This window comes from Phaethon aethereus, assembly GCF_964289735.1.
Source record: "Phaethon aethereus genome assembly, chromosome: 8".
Lineage (NCBI taxonomy): Eukaryota > Metazoa > Chordata > Aves > Phaethontiformes > Phaethontidae > Phaethon > Phaethon aethereus.
This window is the reverse complement of record NC_138584.1, coordinates 8,437,056-8,454,755: the sequence shown is the minus strand read 5'-3', so window position 1 is coordinate 8,454,755 and position 17,700 is coordinate 8,437,056. Positions and strand designations below refer to the sequence as shown.

General features: G+C 42.0%; 1 protein-coding gene across 1 annotated transcript in view; it reads right to left on the bottom strand.

Moving 5' to 3' along the window:
• TEDC1 (tubulin epsilon and delta complex 1) overlaps positions 1-17,700 on the bottom strand; it is a gene marked incomplete at both ends in the record, with an annotated part of 76,977 nt that overhangs the window by 20,568 nt on the left and 38,709 nt on the right. The window contains 2 exons of the mRNA XM_082002740.1: positions 3,276-3,488; positions 6,402-6,488. Coding sequence (XP_081858866.1) covers positions 3,276-3,488; positions 6,402-6,488 — 300 coding nt within the window. The remainder of the gene's footprint in view (positions 1-3,275; positions 3,489-6,401; positions 6,489-17,700) is intronic.

The following is a 17,700-nucleotide window of genomic DNA, read 5'->3' as shown; positions in this document are numbered from 1 at the left end:
CCTCAGTCTTTAACAGTTGTTAAAGGTACCAGTTGTTCTCCAGGTACCCAGCCCTGAGATGGAAGACAGGAAGCAGAATACAGAATGAAGCTCCCATAATCCAAGGGGAAATGGTCTGGGACCTGCCACACCACTTAGACACACACAAGTCTATGGGGCTGGATGGGATCCACCCAAGGGTACAGAAGGAACTGCCAGAAGTGCACACCAAGGCACTTTCCATCATTTATCAACAGTCCTGGCTAACCAGGGAGGTCCCAGGTGACTAGTAGTTAGCAGATGTGACACCCATCTACAGGAAGGGCCGGAAGGAAGATCCAGGCAACTACAGGCCTGTCAGTCTGACCTCTGTGCCAGAGAAGGTTATGGAGCAGATCACGTTGAGTGCCATCATGTGGCACGTACAGGACAGCCAGGTGATCAGGCCCAGTCAGCATGGCTTTACGAAAGGCAGGTCCCGCTTGACTAACCTGATATCCTTCTATTACAAGGTAACCCACTTAGTGGATGAGGGAAAGGCTATGGATGTTGTCTACCTAGACTTTAATAAAGCCTTTGACACTGTTTCCCACAGCGTCCTCCTGGAGAAACTGGCTGCTCATGGCTTGGACAGGTGTACTCTTTGCTGGGTGAAAAACTGGACAGATGGCTGGTCCCATAGAGTGGTGGTGAATGGAGTTAAATCCAGTTGGCAGCCGGTCACAAGTGGTGTTCCCCAGGGCTCAGTACTGGGGCCAGTTCTGTTTAATACCTTTATCAATGATCTGGACGAGGGGATCGAGTGCACCCTCAGTAAGTTTGCAGATGACACCAAGTAGGGCAGAAATGTTGATCTGCTTGAGGGAAGGAAGGCTCTACAGTGGGATCCAGACAGGCTAGATTGATGGTCTGAGGTCAACTGTATCACATCCAACAAGGCTAAGTGCTGGGTCCTGCACTTCAGTCACAACAACCCCTTGCAATGCTACAGGCTTGGGGAGGACTGGCTGGAAAGCTGCCCAGAAGAAAAGAATGTGGAGATGTTGGTCAACAGCTGGCTGAATATGAGCTAGTGGTGTGCCCAGCCGGCCAAAAAGGCCAATAACATCCTGATCTGTATCAGGAATAGTGTGGCCAGCAGGAGTAGGGAAGTGATTGACCCCCTGCACTCAGCACTGGCGAGGCTGCACCTCAAATACTGTGTTCAGTTTTGGGTCTCTCACTACAAGAAAAACACTGAGGTGCTGCATTGTGTCCAAAGAGGAGCAATGAAGCTGGTGAAGGGTCTAGAGCACAAGTATTATGAGGAGCAGCTGAGGGAACTGGGGTGGTTTGGCCTGGAGAAAAGGAGGCTGAGAGGTGACCTTATCACTCTCTACATCTACCTGAAAGGAGGTTGTAGCGAGGTGGGTGTCAGTCTCTTCTTCCAAGTAACAAGTGATAGGATGAGAGGAAATGGCCTCAAGTTGCCCCACGGGAGGGTTAGATTGGGTATTAGGAAAACTTTCTTCACCAAAAGGGTTGTCAAGCACTGGAACAGGCTGCCCAGGGAAGTGGTTGAGTCACCATTCCTGGAGGTATTTAAAAAGATCTTAGGGACATGGTTTAGTGGTGGACTTGGCAGTACTATGTTAACCGTTAGACTCAGTGTCTTAAAGGTCTTTTCCAACCTAAACGATTCTATGATTCTATAATATTTAACAGCATATATATTGTTATATATAAGAGGAGTCAGAGCACATCTTGCTTTGGAAATCATACATTGGAAATTTTATTGTTAAAATTCAAGGTCTGAGTTGTCCTTCAACAGTCATGTCTGTTTTACCATAAAAATCAACCAAATCTGATGACACTGGAGACCTGCCTAGTCTGGTACCCCATCACTGACAGTGATCGACAGCAAGTGCCTAAAGAAGACTGTAAGACAAAGGCAAATACTTCCTCAGAAGATTCCCCCAGCCTGCAACGATTTGTATTCCCGCAACTTCCTAAGCCTGTAATTCATATCTGTATATTTAATAGTCCTTGATGGATTTCTTCTTCCAAAAATGTGTCCAGCTGATTCCAAATTCAGGTACACTGCTTATATCCACAGTACCCTGTGCGAAGAAGTTCCACATTCTGTGTGAAGCAGCAGCATCTTGTGCCTGTCTCTATCCAACTGCTCCTAACCAGTTCCTTATCCTTACAGTGGAAGAGGGAGTGATCAGCTCTCCACACACTTTTTCCATGCCAGATCCTTTTGTACTCTTGGGCAAATATCTCTTGATCTGACAACCTGCCACTTTTTCATTTTGTCAGCTGATCTATAATCCTGTCTACCAAAACTTCAATCTGAAAAAATAAAAACCCCAAACAAACCACAAAACAAAACCAACACCACAAAAAAAGGGAAAAAAAAAAACCTCTCCTGAGTTAACATAGACACTGAATAGTGATACAGCATTTTTGTTTCTTCTCTGTCTGCCCTGATTGTTTCTTTCTCTTTTTCTCCATCCACGGGTTTCATAGAGTCTCTGATATCCTTCTTTCCTCTTGACGCCTCAAAAAAATAACTAGTTTTTATGCCTGCATCTTCATCATATCTTCTCCTTGTGCCAGCCTGTTAATATTCAGATTCACTTTCTACATTTACATTAACAGCTCCTTTATTTATGCCCACCACCCTCCCCAGGGTGCTTCCCAGTGTCTCCCCACCCCTATGTCAGCAAATACCATGTACACTTCCTTCATATCACCTGCTTTACTCTGCAGCCAGCCTCCCACAGTCAGTCTGTTCTTCCACCAAATCTTGTGCATAGTCTCTTCTCTCACTTCACAGGTTTAAAATCCTTCTCATTCCTTCCCCCAATAGACATTTCAAAGACTACTAACTTGGGGAAAGATGACAAGCTGTGGCCTCTACCACCCTCCTTTCCCTGCAAATACCTTTTTTTTCTCACTATAACCACTACTGATGCTTTCAAGCTGCTGCCTCTATCCTCTCCAGGGGCTGCCATGATTTCCTCCTCTCCTCTGCAACCCCTATCCTTTGATGCCTTCCCTTCCAAAAAAGCACGCACTTTGTTTCAGCATGCTGCCTCTCTGGGACAGATGCCTACTCTGTGTTTGAAAGAGCACCTGGCATGCTGTGGGCATAAACAGACAAGTAACTGTAGATCTGACATCGAGACTGCTGCAAGATTGGCACAGAGCAGCAACAGGGAAGCTGCCCTAGGATGGGCTGTAGCAAGACAGCTGAAAAATACAGGATCTTAAAAATCACTAATGATCAAGAGTGCCACCCAAAGCCTTACCTTCTCACACCACGCAGCCCTTCGGTGAGTTACAAGCTCATGCAGTTGGTCACGTAGAGTCGTTAGATCTTTGGATAATCTGCCAATTTGCCCAGTCAGACTGTCAGCCCAGTGGCAGCACGAGGTCACCTTTGGCAGCCCACTTTTCTCTGCATGAGTGTCCTGGGACTTGCATATATTTCCCTCTTCAGCCATGTTATCTAACACAGTTTCCTAAGGGAAAAACAATAAAAGTTACTTTTCGGCCGGAGCTAAAATGCCCCTCTGCCCCATCTTCCTGGTAATTCATAACTAGGAATTCACTGCTGCCATCTCAGTATACAGTTGCTCCACAATTTCAGAGTTATTTTAAGAGACAAGCTCCTCAGTTTGCTGTAACATATTTCTAAGTTAACAGAAAACTTATGTTGCTAATCTAAGTTATTTTAGAAAGCACTGCATACTCTGAGCTACTCTCTATGCACTAAAGCATAAAGTAATACTCATGGAACAGAGACCATCAGTACTGCAGAAGCTCTAGATATGCTCCTTCCCCTCAAATTGAGGGGGGCAACAAAAAAAGCCACTTTATGGATTTTTGTAACAAAATGATGACCAGGATGGAGATACATGCTTACACTGTTCAGGAGAGCCCCATCTGCTATGTGGCACAGTAAGTTGTAACAACCCTGGGATCACCTGTGCCCATGTAAAACCGCACAAGTTGACGAACCCCAAGAGATCCCTGCTCCAGACTGGTCAGGAGCTCTGTCAGCTATGCTTGACCATGATCACCTAGCTGGTTCTCGAATTAATTCTGCAACTGCCTTTGGAGATAGCAATTGTTATTTGAAACACTCAAAAAAATACCAATTAACTTCAGAGTCCTTGAAATGCCTATACCTATACACCGTGGTGCAGAGATTATGTAGAAACACAGTTTTCAAGCCAGGGTAGCAGAGCGTAACTAAAGGACTCAGGCCACCACACTCAAAGAGTATTAAGTATTTATTTCCATATTGTTATCAAGATGACATTAAATAGGAGAGGCCATAATCTCTTTTAATGACATAATTTGCATTCAAAATTATCTTTAGAAACTGGAGAAGTAATTTGAAAACAGTGAAAGGAAATTCAGTTGTTGAGCAGCATGGTCTACACATGGGCAAGGAAAAACCAAACGTATAATTACTGGCTGAGCAGCAACACTGCTGGAAGAGATGTCAGAAAACCAAAAGTCACCAATGTCTTCCTCTTAAAGTCAAGTACTATTTTAGAAAGTATAAACACAAGTCTCCATGATAGAAAAGTGCTGACTATAACACTGACATACACGTGAGGCACTTGAAGTTAAACACAGACAAATGAAAGGAAAGTCCCATATGAGAGCAGCAACAACCATCAGAAGTTTGAAGGAATGGCCTACAAGGAGACACTAAGACAACCAGCTTTGTTTAGCCTAGCAATGGGGACTGGGAAGGCAGCGACAAGCTAACAGCCTCTACTTATAGAAAAGATTGCTATGAAGAGGATGGGAATATTTTTTTCCCTCCTCTTTCTCTCTCTTCTCTGCAGGTAGGTTAAAAATCCTGGTTTAATTCACAGCAAGAAATTTTTAGACTCATACAAGAAAAAACACTGTAAGATAGCTAAGAATGACAAAAGACACCCTACAAAACCTCCTTTCTGAGTCAGCATCAGCGTTGCAAATCAGCACAAAGCAGCACTGAGGCCAGCAGCTCATCCTGACCAAAGGCCCAGCTCATAACAACACAGACATGTTCTGGGCACCAACAGCTAACAAACTGTTAACTGAAATAAAAGAAAGCTTTTCTGGTTTGTGTGGGGTTTTTTGTGGCTGCTTGTTTGTTTTGGTTTTTTTACTTTGAAATTCATTAAATGACAGAATTTTAAAATAACATGACTGCAGTCACTCCAGTTGTTGTATTTACATCATGCTCTGTCATGCTCCTGCCCACAACCCTCAAGAAGAGCTGACAGTAGCTGTGCAAGAATCATCCCATTCATCAGATCAGCAATGAAAAACACAGATTAAGTGGAAAGAGAAAACTACTCTATCCTCAAGCACATCTCATTCCCATACATGCTACTGCACCAGGAACAACCACCATCATCAGCAAAACAAAAGAAAAAGGCAAATTTGCCATCCAGCCTGTTGAACAATTTAAAAAGATGTGCTGGTCAGGTTATTTGCAAGTATCTTGCAAGAGGCAAAGGTTTTGGTGGATACACTGAAATGCTGTAACGCAGTTGCATTTTGCCTATTTGGAGCCAGGCTTCTGCTAGTGTTGGTGCTTTCCAAACAACCATAAGATGGTAGAGATGTAAAGCAAAAAAACATTACATAACTAATGGCAATTCGAATGGCTCTGCATTGGAAGTACTGTTCAAGACAGGTGAGGTAATTTTACACTCCTTCGCCTTGCTTTTAGTATAGAACAAGGCATATGGGCAATTAACAGTCAGCTCACTGATTCTCAAAATTTTGTAAACTCATGTGACTAATATGGTGCTCTAAAGAATTATTTTCAGCAACTGTGAGTGGGCAAAAGTTGTAGAGAGAAGTGAGATAGATGGTACCGTTTACACTCGCTTGAGAAATTGTAAGATGCATAGAGAAAGGCTTATTGATTTTCTTATGATCATTCAACACAGTTCAAGGGGAAATTGGGAAATTTCAACACATTATTTGGCTGGGAAAAATGAAGTTGTTTTCAATAGCAGCTGCTTGCAAATTTAGTTGTTCTCAAGTCTGCAATAAAGCTTAGAGGCCCTCTTCTGAAAATCCATTTAATTTTAACAAAATGTACGAATGCTATGCTTAAAAAAAGAGAGATGAAGATCAGACATTTTCATTTGTGTTAACTGTACGAAATTCTGCCACTCTGCCCTGCAATTCCTTAGCTTAGCTTGTGGAGTCTTACACAAGAAAAACAGAGGGATGAAGGAGAACTAAGAAAACATTCCTTACTTTACCAAAGGCTTTTTTTCCCTTCTTCTCAAGTGCTGTTGAATAGTGAGCGGGTTTGCAGCATTTATTTTTGTGGGAAGGGGCCTTTTGAAGTGGTCAGCTATTTGTTAAGAGTCAAGAAAGCGTCACCCTTTGAAATTAGTTTGATTCGTTACCATCCACTGCCAATAAACTGGTTCCAGTTGCTTCCACTCCAGAAAGGCTTCTAGCTGCATGGTTTCACACTCCAGAAGCTGTAACAGCTAGAGAAAAGGAGACAAAGGAAAGAAAATCAGGTAACATTGGTCACTTGTGAACTTAAATGTCTGTTTGGTCTAAATTACAAAAAGAGTGTTAGTTGCACACAGGACAACAGCGGGTTACTTTACAAGAACATTGTAAAACCAGCTGTGGAAACATGATGTGAAACACTTTTCCCAGCATCACCGATTTATTCCTTACCCCAAATACACAAACACCCTCAGCTTTTACATACATAAATGCAAGTGAGCCCTCAAAACAATATGGAAAAAGAGCCATAATTCTGATATATTAAGGCCTAGATGCATGACCATCTTCAAATCTTCTACGCTTCTTGACTACCATAATAAGCTATGTTCCTCCAAGAATATTTTTTCATCTATCCATTCACTCACATTTATCAAGGCTGTAAGGTCTAAACACCTTCTCTTCCAGGCCATGCACAGTCTTCTCGCAGCTAAAACTTACACAGTTGGTCTTTGACTGCATCTTCTCATATACAATAGTAATGACCCCAACTGCAATATACCGGTACCTTCCCTAGTCCAACGTATCTTCTTCCCATTCTGCTCCCACACCTGCAGAACACTCAGAACTCCAGTATCTCCAGTCCTCTCTGCCTCCCCACCTCAGTCATCACATCATCCTCACATCATCCCATATTCAGATCACTCAAACTAAGATGATCTCTGATGCTCCAAAATAGAATGGAAAATCTTCCTCTAAAAATGTTATGTTTTTTATAAATTGTCTGGTCTGCTGCATAAGGAATCCTTCCCTTTACACGAGACCACTTGAAGGAGAGAGGTTCTATTCTAGCTGTACAAGTTTTTCATAAATATATACATAACACATGTGTATGAAGAAAGAGACATTCCAAGACTAAATATTTATATATCTGTAAAACAAAAGTTCTTGGAAAGAATGATAGACAGACAAATTAGATATAAATCTGAGCTTAGCAGCTTTAACAATTTCAGTACTGGCCACATATTTGAAATGAACAATTTTAACACCAATCTGACTCCAAGGGCAACTTTTTAAGATGACACACAAACAGTATATGGTCTTGAAGAGAATGATAAGGATGAGAAGAGTACCAGCTAAACTTGCCTTATATAGACAACTATCTTCTGCTAGCTCTGTTGGGTGTAGTTACTTACTATATAACATATAATTTAAGTAACTGCAAAGCATGAGTATGACTTTGCAATTTTATTCTGCAGATATAGCTTTAAGATAAATCAAAGAAAGGAACGCACTTTGCAAGAGTAACTGCTGGAAATTATGAGCAGTTTGCTCTAAAACACTGTTGGATCCAAAATACAATTATTACACATTTGTTCACACAACTGACACTTGGCATTACGCTTAATGACTCTGCTAGTTTCAAGCTCAGCTGGTATATGAAAGGTGGAAAAATGGGTTTCTGTCTCCTCTTTTCTTTTCTCCTTTTCTTTCCATAGGTATATGTGCAGCACAAATGGCTTACATTATGGGATCTGATGCTGGCAATAAAATCCAGCCAAAAAGTTGATTAAATATTCAGGCAACAGCTAAGTTACTTGATTTTAAAGTAGCTTCATAACGTGGTCATGAGCTGCATGAACATGTCTTGTGACAGCTAAAGAGGGCTGAAGGTTGAAATCGGGAGCTTTTCATTTTAAGCCTTCAGAAAAAAATCTTAGTAAAAACATAGTCATCATCTTTAGTTTTAGTCACACTAGAAGAGCTCCTGAATGTTAAAAAAGCCATATGCCACTTCCTTTCTCACCTCAACTGAAAGGATATCTTTCTGAAAATTCACCAAACATGTAAATTGCCTGTTGAAGTTAACCTTAATAACAATCAAAGCTTTCTGAGCAGTCTCCTAATCTCGAGATTTTCAGGATCTTTTGCATTTTGGGGTTTTTTTTGTTGTTGTTATTGCCTTTTTTTTTTATACTGCTCCATTAGTTATGCAAAACTTGAACAGCTCATTTGAAAGCATTCATCTGACTCACCTACTTAGTGCTTCCTCACCTCTCACTAAGGTATCACCACGCTCGGCAATATCAAGCCAGCAATTGTGTGCTAGATTGTTTCAGCCATAAATCAGTAATGGGATGACTACAGTGCTCATCCTAGGAGGACAGTTTTCAACCTAGCTGGAACGCACCGTGACAGCTTAGGCAGCCTGCAGTAGCCAACATTTGAGTTTCTGCCCCGAGGGACTGAAGGCACTGTTCCTGGATGCCAATATCCTCTGCCATCCTTTGTATGGGCTTTGCAAGACACTGATGTTATTGCAGCACAGAGAATAAAACAGAACACAATAAAAACTAATGTACTACAAATATCCTTGAGATACCTTAGCAAAAAACATAAAAACAAATAAACATTCAAGGTGGGGAGGGGACAATGGATTGTATGTCTGCATGCCATGAATTTAGTCAAAAGGACAGACTGCATATGACCCAGGGGTGACAGGCTTTCACCTAGACATACCTGCGCTTAGCAAATGAACAGCTATCTATGTCAGCCAGCTTCTTTCCCCCAACCTCATCCTTTACTCAAGTTTCTCATGAGCATTTATTGTTCTTTAACTAAACTATGCATTTTGTGACTTTGAGGTAATTTTCTTAGGTCATTCACCGCAGTTACACCACAGCTGGTATTCAGCGATATTTGCAACTGAGGAAACCAAAGCCCAAATTGTACCTCTGCATTTTCCTCAAATACAGTACCTTTTCTTATTAATTTAGTACCAACAACAGTTCACAGAGAGATGCTTTTACATGTGATGAGCAGTTCCACTTCTGCTGCTACATAAACATGCAAGACAAATTCACAAGCTGCAACTAAAGCTGCCTGCTCATTTTCATTGACCTAAGGACCCAGATGTTGTCGTGCCTCCTAATGAAACTTGAAGACTAACATCTGCAGAAGAGCATTAATTTTGTCTCATGAACAAAGTGAAGCAGCAAGTCAAAAATGTGCCTCACATGGATATCTAAATGATGCTTAGGGATAACATACGAAAATTGTCTTTCCCTCCATATAAAATTAAGACAATGAAAGACAAATTTCTTTCATCTTCTGGAGGAAGCTATTGCTTTAAAATACTTACACTGAGAGAAAAAGTAATGACAAATTCAAATTGCTAATCTCTCTGGAGAAGTAATTCCATAATGAATGCTGAGAGCAAACACTTTGCAGTAACAACTTCTCTAAACCATTGTAAAGAAACCATCACTGGTGCAAACAACTTGCAAGCAACAGCTCTGCTATAGAGGCTAAACTGTGCTTAACTGAGCTATCTCAGAGCAGGCTGCCAGGAAACCGCGCAGTGATGCAGAAGAATGCAAACTCTGTAAAGAACAAGCCTGGCTTCCTCTGACACGTGGCTCTGATCTCCAAAGCCAAACATCCCACATCCAACGCGACACACTGAACTCGGGAAACTTTGGAAACTTCAGCTGCAAAAGCCCTAGGCGAGAACATCTTTTAGGCGGCTTTGGATATTCAACAAGAGGCCAAAGTTGAGTCCCTTTGGTATCCACAAATCTAACTCACACCAAAATCATGATTTAAACATATTCGTAACTACTTTTTCTGTTGAGATATTAATCTTTTTCTATTATTATTTACTAGCATACTGCTAAATTCATTGATGCCTGCAGACTGTTACAGAAATCAATATTTAATAATTTGCAGCATAATGCATCCTTTTCATAAGGCTCAGTTCCAAAGAGCTTCCTGCAACAAGTATTTAATCTCTGATGCCCACAGATCATAATTCAACTACCATATCACTGGCAAAAGAATTTTTAATCAAGAATTGCTCTGCCTAAATATTCAGAAAATGATCCTATTGTTAGACAGACAAAAAACAGTCTCTCAGCAATAAATTATGTTTCTTGGCTCAGAGACAAAATACTGCTTGGTTCATCACCTATTCACGTATGACTGTAGATAAAAAACTTGTATTAAGCTCCAGATCACTGCAAACCTCACTCCAAATGCCAACAACTCAAGTATGACTCAAGGCTTGAGACAGGGTTATACAGGGTTGGCTTAGTATGAAAGCTTATATGGGGAAAGTATCAAGAGACTATTTCATACTTTTATTTCTTTAATAGGAAATTACTTTATTCAACTTGAATTTTGGTAATCTGAATACTACTTTTGAATATTTAAGAACTGGTGGGGAGAAGCAAAGCAGTGAAGTTCCTTCCAAAAAAATGCAAAGAAAGGGGTAAACACTCATTAAAAAGCTACACAATTTACATTACCAGAAGTAAACCATAACTGGGATTAAGGCTTTAGAGACCTAACCAAGCATCAGGTGAAATACAAAATTACAACACAGCTTCATCTCTGCTACCAATACAAAACTCCCATACAAAAAAAAAAAACCACAACAAACAAACTTTGACAAGTGAGACCCTCTCGGCAGGCAGGCTGTTACGTGGATGACATTTGGTTTAAAATAGCACACACTGCCCAAATTAAACGTTAGCAGAGCTAAGTTTTGGGACACCTCCATCAAAAAGCTGAGAAAATCTCGTTATCGTAAACATCCCAAGCTGGGACCAAAACACAACACTGTAGGTGGACACACTCAGTGCTCCATAATTCAGTTTCACATTGTGATTTCTTCAGAAGCAAAGCTGGTTTAAGACATTCCCATATATCCCTTGAAGGCTGAAGCAAAAATAAATAGGCCTTAAAACTAGAAAGTCACACTGGAGTAGTGTGAAGTACAAGCAGCTGAAGAGCAAAAACCAACAGACCGATAAGCAGCCTCTAGCCACAAGGCAAATAAAGATCTATTCAAGTCTTTGCTCTGCTTGTGAAATATCACTGAGGGTTGAGACAGAGCAGGAGAAACTGCAGCCCAGCCACCACATGGCAGGTGGATCAGAAAGGCTCCTGGATGACAGAAGTGGCTAAGAACTTCTCCCATCACCAGCTATGGACCCCACAGGGACCTTGACCAAAACACTAGCAGGGATGGGGAAGGGCCCTCCGTGGCTCCAGAAGCAGGTATTACCGCATCTGCTGAGCATCATCTCTTTTGGAATCACAATAGCACTTTTTATATTTTCCCCTGTGGTGAACACAGTAAGAGAAAACAGGACTTGGATCTTCTGCAGAAGATAAATAAAATACAAAACAGATAAATAAAATACAAAACAGAGCAGCTTTGGGTGGAGAAGTGTAATTCCAGATGCTTGAAAATGTGCAAAAACTCAAATACCTAAAAGAAAAGACATGACTTTTCCACTCGCCAGCACCAGTTTTGTACCGCCACAAGTCGAACTTCAGTCGAGCTATCTTGGTTTTACATTGCTGAGAGCAGGGAATCAAACCAATAGTTAAAAACTTAAGTGACAAAGATCATCATTATAAAACATAATTGCTATTTGTGGAGGGATTTAGAAAACAGCTGTTTAAAATGAAACTGAAAGAAAATGGAATTTAAAGCAAACAAAATGAGGCATTTGGCACATAAAAATTGTACTACAGCTTTCACATTGATAGGCAATGAACTGGGATGTACTAACAATGACATTCATTTGCGAGAAACAGACCAATGAATGGACCACTGTGCATTCTTCCCTGTGGAAATGGCATATATTAAAACAAGGAAAAAAGATCAGGAAAAAGACAACTGAAGTGCACGTTTTATATTTTAATAGCCAAGATCAAGATGAATGAGAATGGAAAAGGTAAACATTTTCTTCCCTAAAGGTACCACTGATTTTGGGTATCTAACTTGGCATACTTCAAGAGCCAGATTTTCAGGCTTTACCTTTACCTTTAGCTCAGTTAAAGCAAATCCAGTAGGTACCAAAAAAAAAAAAATCACAATTTACTTTAGAGAAATCTCAGCCAGAGGATTTCAAAGGAAAGTACCAAATTGTATCACAGTACTGCCTGACAGCTGTTTGTATTGTACTGCCAAACAGAACCCCCATGTAGCCGATGTCAAAAAAAGACCATTATTCATCTGCTTTTATTCAGACTGTTTCTGTACACAGAACAAAGCATTATCCATATTAATTTTTTCTCCCCCCTCCCCTGCCCATTTTCCTATATTTTTAGCAGACCACAAAAACATACATAGGAATCAACAGGAACAAGCAAATTCTAATTTGCTTTTCCAACTCATCTGAATTCAGAATGGATGCTACACTTCTGAACAGTACCAATATCCTGGTTTCTGTACATTTCCACGCTGGATGTTAGGGCACCATGAAGAAGTGCTAGTCATAGGAGGAGCATTTCCTTTCCTTTGTCTGTGTGTGTTATGACTACGAACTTCAGCAAGGGAACTAACCCTTTAGGTTTTACCCTCCCCTCCTTAATTATCCCATCCATCCTTGCCACCAGTTTATTATATCCACCTACTGTGTTCTTCCTTGACATCTTTACCCTGCATTTGGCAGTGAATAGACAAAACCACTATCTTTATACAAAGCCAAAGAAATGCCTTTTTTTTTCCTCAAATCAGCCTGTATTGCAAACACTTACTAAGTCAAGGGGTTGGCTTTTTTTCTTCCCTTAAGCTTTAGTACTTTCTCTTCAAAATAAAGGGCTATGTAGCACTAGTTCTGCACAAGTGATGTCTTACCCTCCTGCGGGGGCTTTTCCATAGGGGTTCATTTAATTCTCAACTGAGGACACCACAGGCTGCCAATCCCAAAGGTCATGTACAGCTCCCACGCCTCCTTTCCCTCCCCACCTGCTCCCTGCAAGAACAGGGGCTTGGGGGCTCAAGGGAACTGCCTTCCTGACGCAGACCTTCCCACAGGTGCCAGCCAGCTCCTTGCCACTTTCTTTGCCTACTGGCCTGTAAGAACCGTGTGGTCCTTAACCCAGGACTGGATGAACAGTGACATCCAGGGCTTCCCCAGTTCTGCTTCACGGGACAGCTCATCAGAGATGGAGCTGCATGGCTTTACCTGCGCTCCTGGGGCACCATCAGATGTACACCATGACTAGGACTGGCTTGCATAGCATCCACAGCAACAGAAATAACTTCTAAGCACTGAAAAAATATAATTGTTAAATAAAATCTAGCTTTAAAAATGTTAAATAAAATCTAAACCAGAAAAAGAAAACACGAAGAAGAACAGCTTCCATCATTGGAGGCCCAACAGCACACAGAATTATCACAGATGTTCATCTTAGTTAAACAATGAATTTTAAAAAGTTGTTTAATACACGGATTAGTCTAAGCTTGCCAACTTGATATGAATACCGTTTCTCCCAGGCTAGCTCTTCTTTGACAAGCCATCATAGCCTATCATGCATGCAGGTATTTTCATACTTTTTAAAATCTGCATTATTGACTAGAGAAACTACTAATTTAAAGTCTGCTACAGTCTCCCTTATGTCAGTTCATTTCTCTTGCTAGTCTCTTAACACAGTCCTTTAAATTAAGTGACAAACATATTTTAAAAGAACCACAAATCTGAAACCACTTGCAAAGCATGAATAACAGCTGATTTTATAACTCTATTTCCTCAGCTATTTAAAAAAAACCCAAAAATACCTGCCAGTAGAGCTGAGTTAATATTATGGGCCAATTGCACACAAAGTTTAATTTCACAAGTCTATAAAAAAAACTCTACCAGTCTCCTCCCAATCTGAGCTGCATTCTCCCCTCTAAACAACAGATTTCAGTTCAGTTCAGCTTTCCAGCAACAGTTCAGTTCTGACCAAAATCATTGCAATACATGAATTTAACTGTAGTTTGCTTCTTTAACTAGCATGAGGCTGGAGAATGCAGTGGTCTGTTGTGCTTGATTTTTGGGATGGGTTAGGTGTCTTTTTGATGCAGCAGTGGATGCAGGACAACAGAGGTCCCAGCAAGTGATCACAGGACCATCATAGCTCTGTGGCCCTTCAGCATCAGCCTTCATCAATAGCCATATTTTGGCACAAGAGAAGGGTGACAAGCCTGAAGTCACTTTTCTGTTAGAAGCTGATAAGTGGTTTCCCTTATGGATGAAATCAACAACAGTAATGACTCCACAAGCATATTACAAAGATGCTCTGCACTCTCCAGTAGCTACTGGTAGCTTCAAGGCACAATTCAAGAGATGAGTTATTTTTAAAGCTCCTCACCTTAACATTATTTTCCCTGAGATTAAATTTGTTCCTTCAGGGCCCAATACCCCAGTTAAGATCCACTAAGCTGGATCAATGAGACCCTTTCAGACTCCATCATCAAAGAAAGGCAGCAAGTAAGCAACTCTCACTCTGAAGTCTCCTACCAAGGAAGGTTAAGAGGCAGCATGACCAGGGTATTTTAATAGAATGTGGAGAGAAGACATACCTCTCACACCATACATGCCCCCACCTCAGCTGACTCAGCTGATAAATGGGAATTTCATCATTCAGCTTACAGACACCAGATTTTATGCTGGTACAATCTTTTCTGTAGTGCTGCACAGGACCACAGAGCCAGCCTGGCCTCCCCATGCTGGCCCAAAGCATCACATGAGCTGGGGCAGCTTGCTCCTACCACTGGATCTGTTAGCACTTCCACTAAAAAAATTATCCAATGCCAACTAATGACAAAGCACCTCAGCCTTGTCTCGCCACGTTATTAATGCCAGCTGCATTGTCTCAGATGGAATTATAATATGTCACTGTCATTGTCACTGTCACAGCATTCAAATTATGTTAAGTACAGCATAAAACAAGCAAAAGCACAAAAGCAGCAGCGGAATTCAGTATCATCCTATCAGTTTTTCTGTCACTGGCAATCACAACCAAGTGTTCCTATCAGTCAAGCCACATAGTGCAGTTCCTACTTCAGTACAATACATATCTACTGTGTTTCAGAGATAAGTCTCCTACGCCATAAGAAAGGAAGGTAAGACATTGCTGCTACACAGTCCAACAATTTATGGAGTCCATGATGAACCACTGCATCGTTTTTCAAGGACCAAGAACTCTACATGCTTGGTCAATAAAATGTACTAAGTAATAACTCATCCCCAAAAAATGGGTGATGGCAACTCCAGTACCGCAGCTCTATTAACTCTTTTTTTTTTGTATGGATAAGTTTAGCTGAAGGCAATATTAGTGACAAATTGCAGCTTGGGGAAATTTTCAGATCAAGGTAATAATGCCATGAGGTAGAATGATTTGCTTTAGTGTTGCTATATAATGCTGCCAGTTCTTCCAATGGGACACTAATTGCAGCCAGAGGCCACCTTACTTAAAAAATATCTAAAGAAATATTTTAGCACTAAAACTGTCTGCAGTAATAAAAAAAATAAAGCATCCTTCCCAAGAAGGGGCACTGGGAAAGTGGAATCAGGTACAGAGTTCAACAACTAAATTATTCACGGATGGGTGACAAGCTAGTGCTTGCCAGCTGAAGAAGCTGGTCTCATGCTAACACCATCAGCTGCCAAGCAGAACCACGTAGGTGGGAAGGGACCGCTGGACACCTCTAATCCAATCTCCTGCTGCAAGCAAGGTGCTCAGGGCTCTGTCCAGCAAGTCCTAATCAACAACCGACATGTCACCCCTGCTCCAGGATCTGGTTCCAGAGTTTCACCTCCCTCATGGCCATTTTTTCCCCTTGTATCTGGCCAGAATGTCTCATGTTCCAAGTATTGCCCCTTCTCCTGTCCCAGCGTACCTTTGAGAAGAGCTTGGCCTGTGCTCCAGCCCTGGCCATCTCAGTGGCCTTACTGGACTTGGTCCTGTATGCCACTGTCCTTGTGCTGGGGAGCCCAAACCGGACACCTAGCACCCAGTCTCACCAGAGACCAGCACTGAGCAGAGGGACAGGATCCTTCCCCTCGCCGTCCAGCTGCAATCCTGCTAACACAGCCCAGGACGCAGTCAGCCTTTGCTGCCTGGGCACACTGCTGGCTCCTGGGCAACTTCTTGTCCACCTCGACCCCCAGGAGTTGGTCATTTTTGCAAACCTGCTTATGAAGCAGTCAGCTCCCAGACTGTACCACTGCAAGGGGTTATTCCACCCCAGATGCAGGCCTTTGCACTAGCCTTTACTTAAGCTTCTTGAGACTACTCTGAGCTCATTTCTCCAGCCCGTCTCGGTCCCCTGAACAGCAGCGCTGCCCACCAGCATATTCACTAGTATGCCCAATTTGGTCTTGCCTGCACACTTGCTGGTGGTGTGCTCCATCCCACCATTCAAGCCTTAAGTAAGATGTTAAACAGTACTGGCCCAAAAGCTGGTCCCAGCGGGACACCACTACCAACCAGACACCAGTTTGAGTTCAGTGGCCCAAATAATTTTCCACTCACATTATCACCCACTTTATCCAGCCTGTCTCTAACTAACTTGGCTATAAGGATGTAAGGATTTTCCTTTAGTGATAAACACAGGCACATTCTCTGTCCTTATCTGCCTTTCTCAAAGCTCTTTAATTACATGTCTCTGCCACCTCCTGGGATGGGGTACTCCACACTGCTTTGAATGGGAACCACCAGCAGGATCTGAGGACTACAGAGGTGGAAAGCGCCTGTCCCAGAGCAGGCAGAACTGAACCAGTCAGTAACAGCAGGTATCAGATGAGCAGAAAACCATCTGATGCTGCAGACAGTTGCGGGGAAGGAGAAACAGGAGATTGTTTTGATCGTATTCATTCTTTGAGATTTAAAGCAGTTTAGCTCCTGCAGAGCCTTCTTTCTTTCTTTCTACAGCATGAGGAAGAGTCACTCCATATGTTTCTAGCCTCTCCAGCCAACCTAAATTAACTCTCCCACAGCTACCCATTCATTCCTTCTCCTCTCACCAACCCCGAACTTCCACCGACCTCCAGCTGCTTCCTGGCTGTGGATAGTCCTCATCCATCTTCCAGACAAGATCTGGAGGCCAAGCCCCATCGCTTCTGGAGGGGGAGTAAAACCTCCAGCAGCAGCACAACAGGGACAACCAGGGAAATTAGGAGAGGCATTCCTTACCCAAGACTACTGGTCCACTGTCTGCCCCAACAGGAGACCACACAAAGCATTCAAAGGGAAGTAATTTACGTTTAACTTCTTTTCAGCATCATCCCTTCTAAAATTGACTTGAATCTGCCTTAGAAATATCAGTATACATTATCTTGCACAATTTGATTGCTCTTGCTTCTACAGTGCCCAGCTGGCCAGAGCCTTTCACTTTAAGAAGGATCAGGAACCCAGCTATAAGTAGACACTGTCTAAAAGCAGCTTTGAAGCCATTTGACCTCT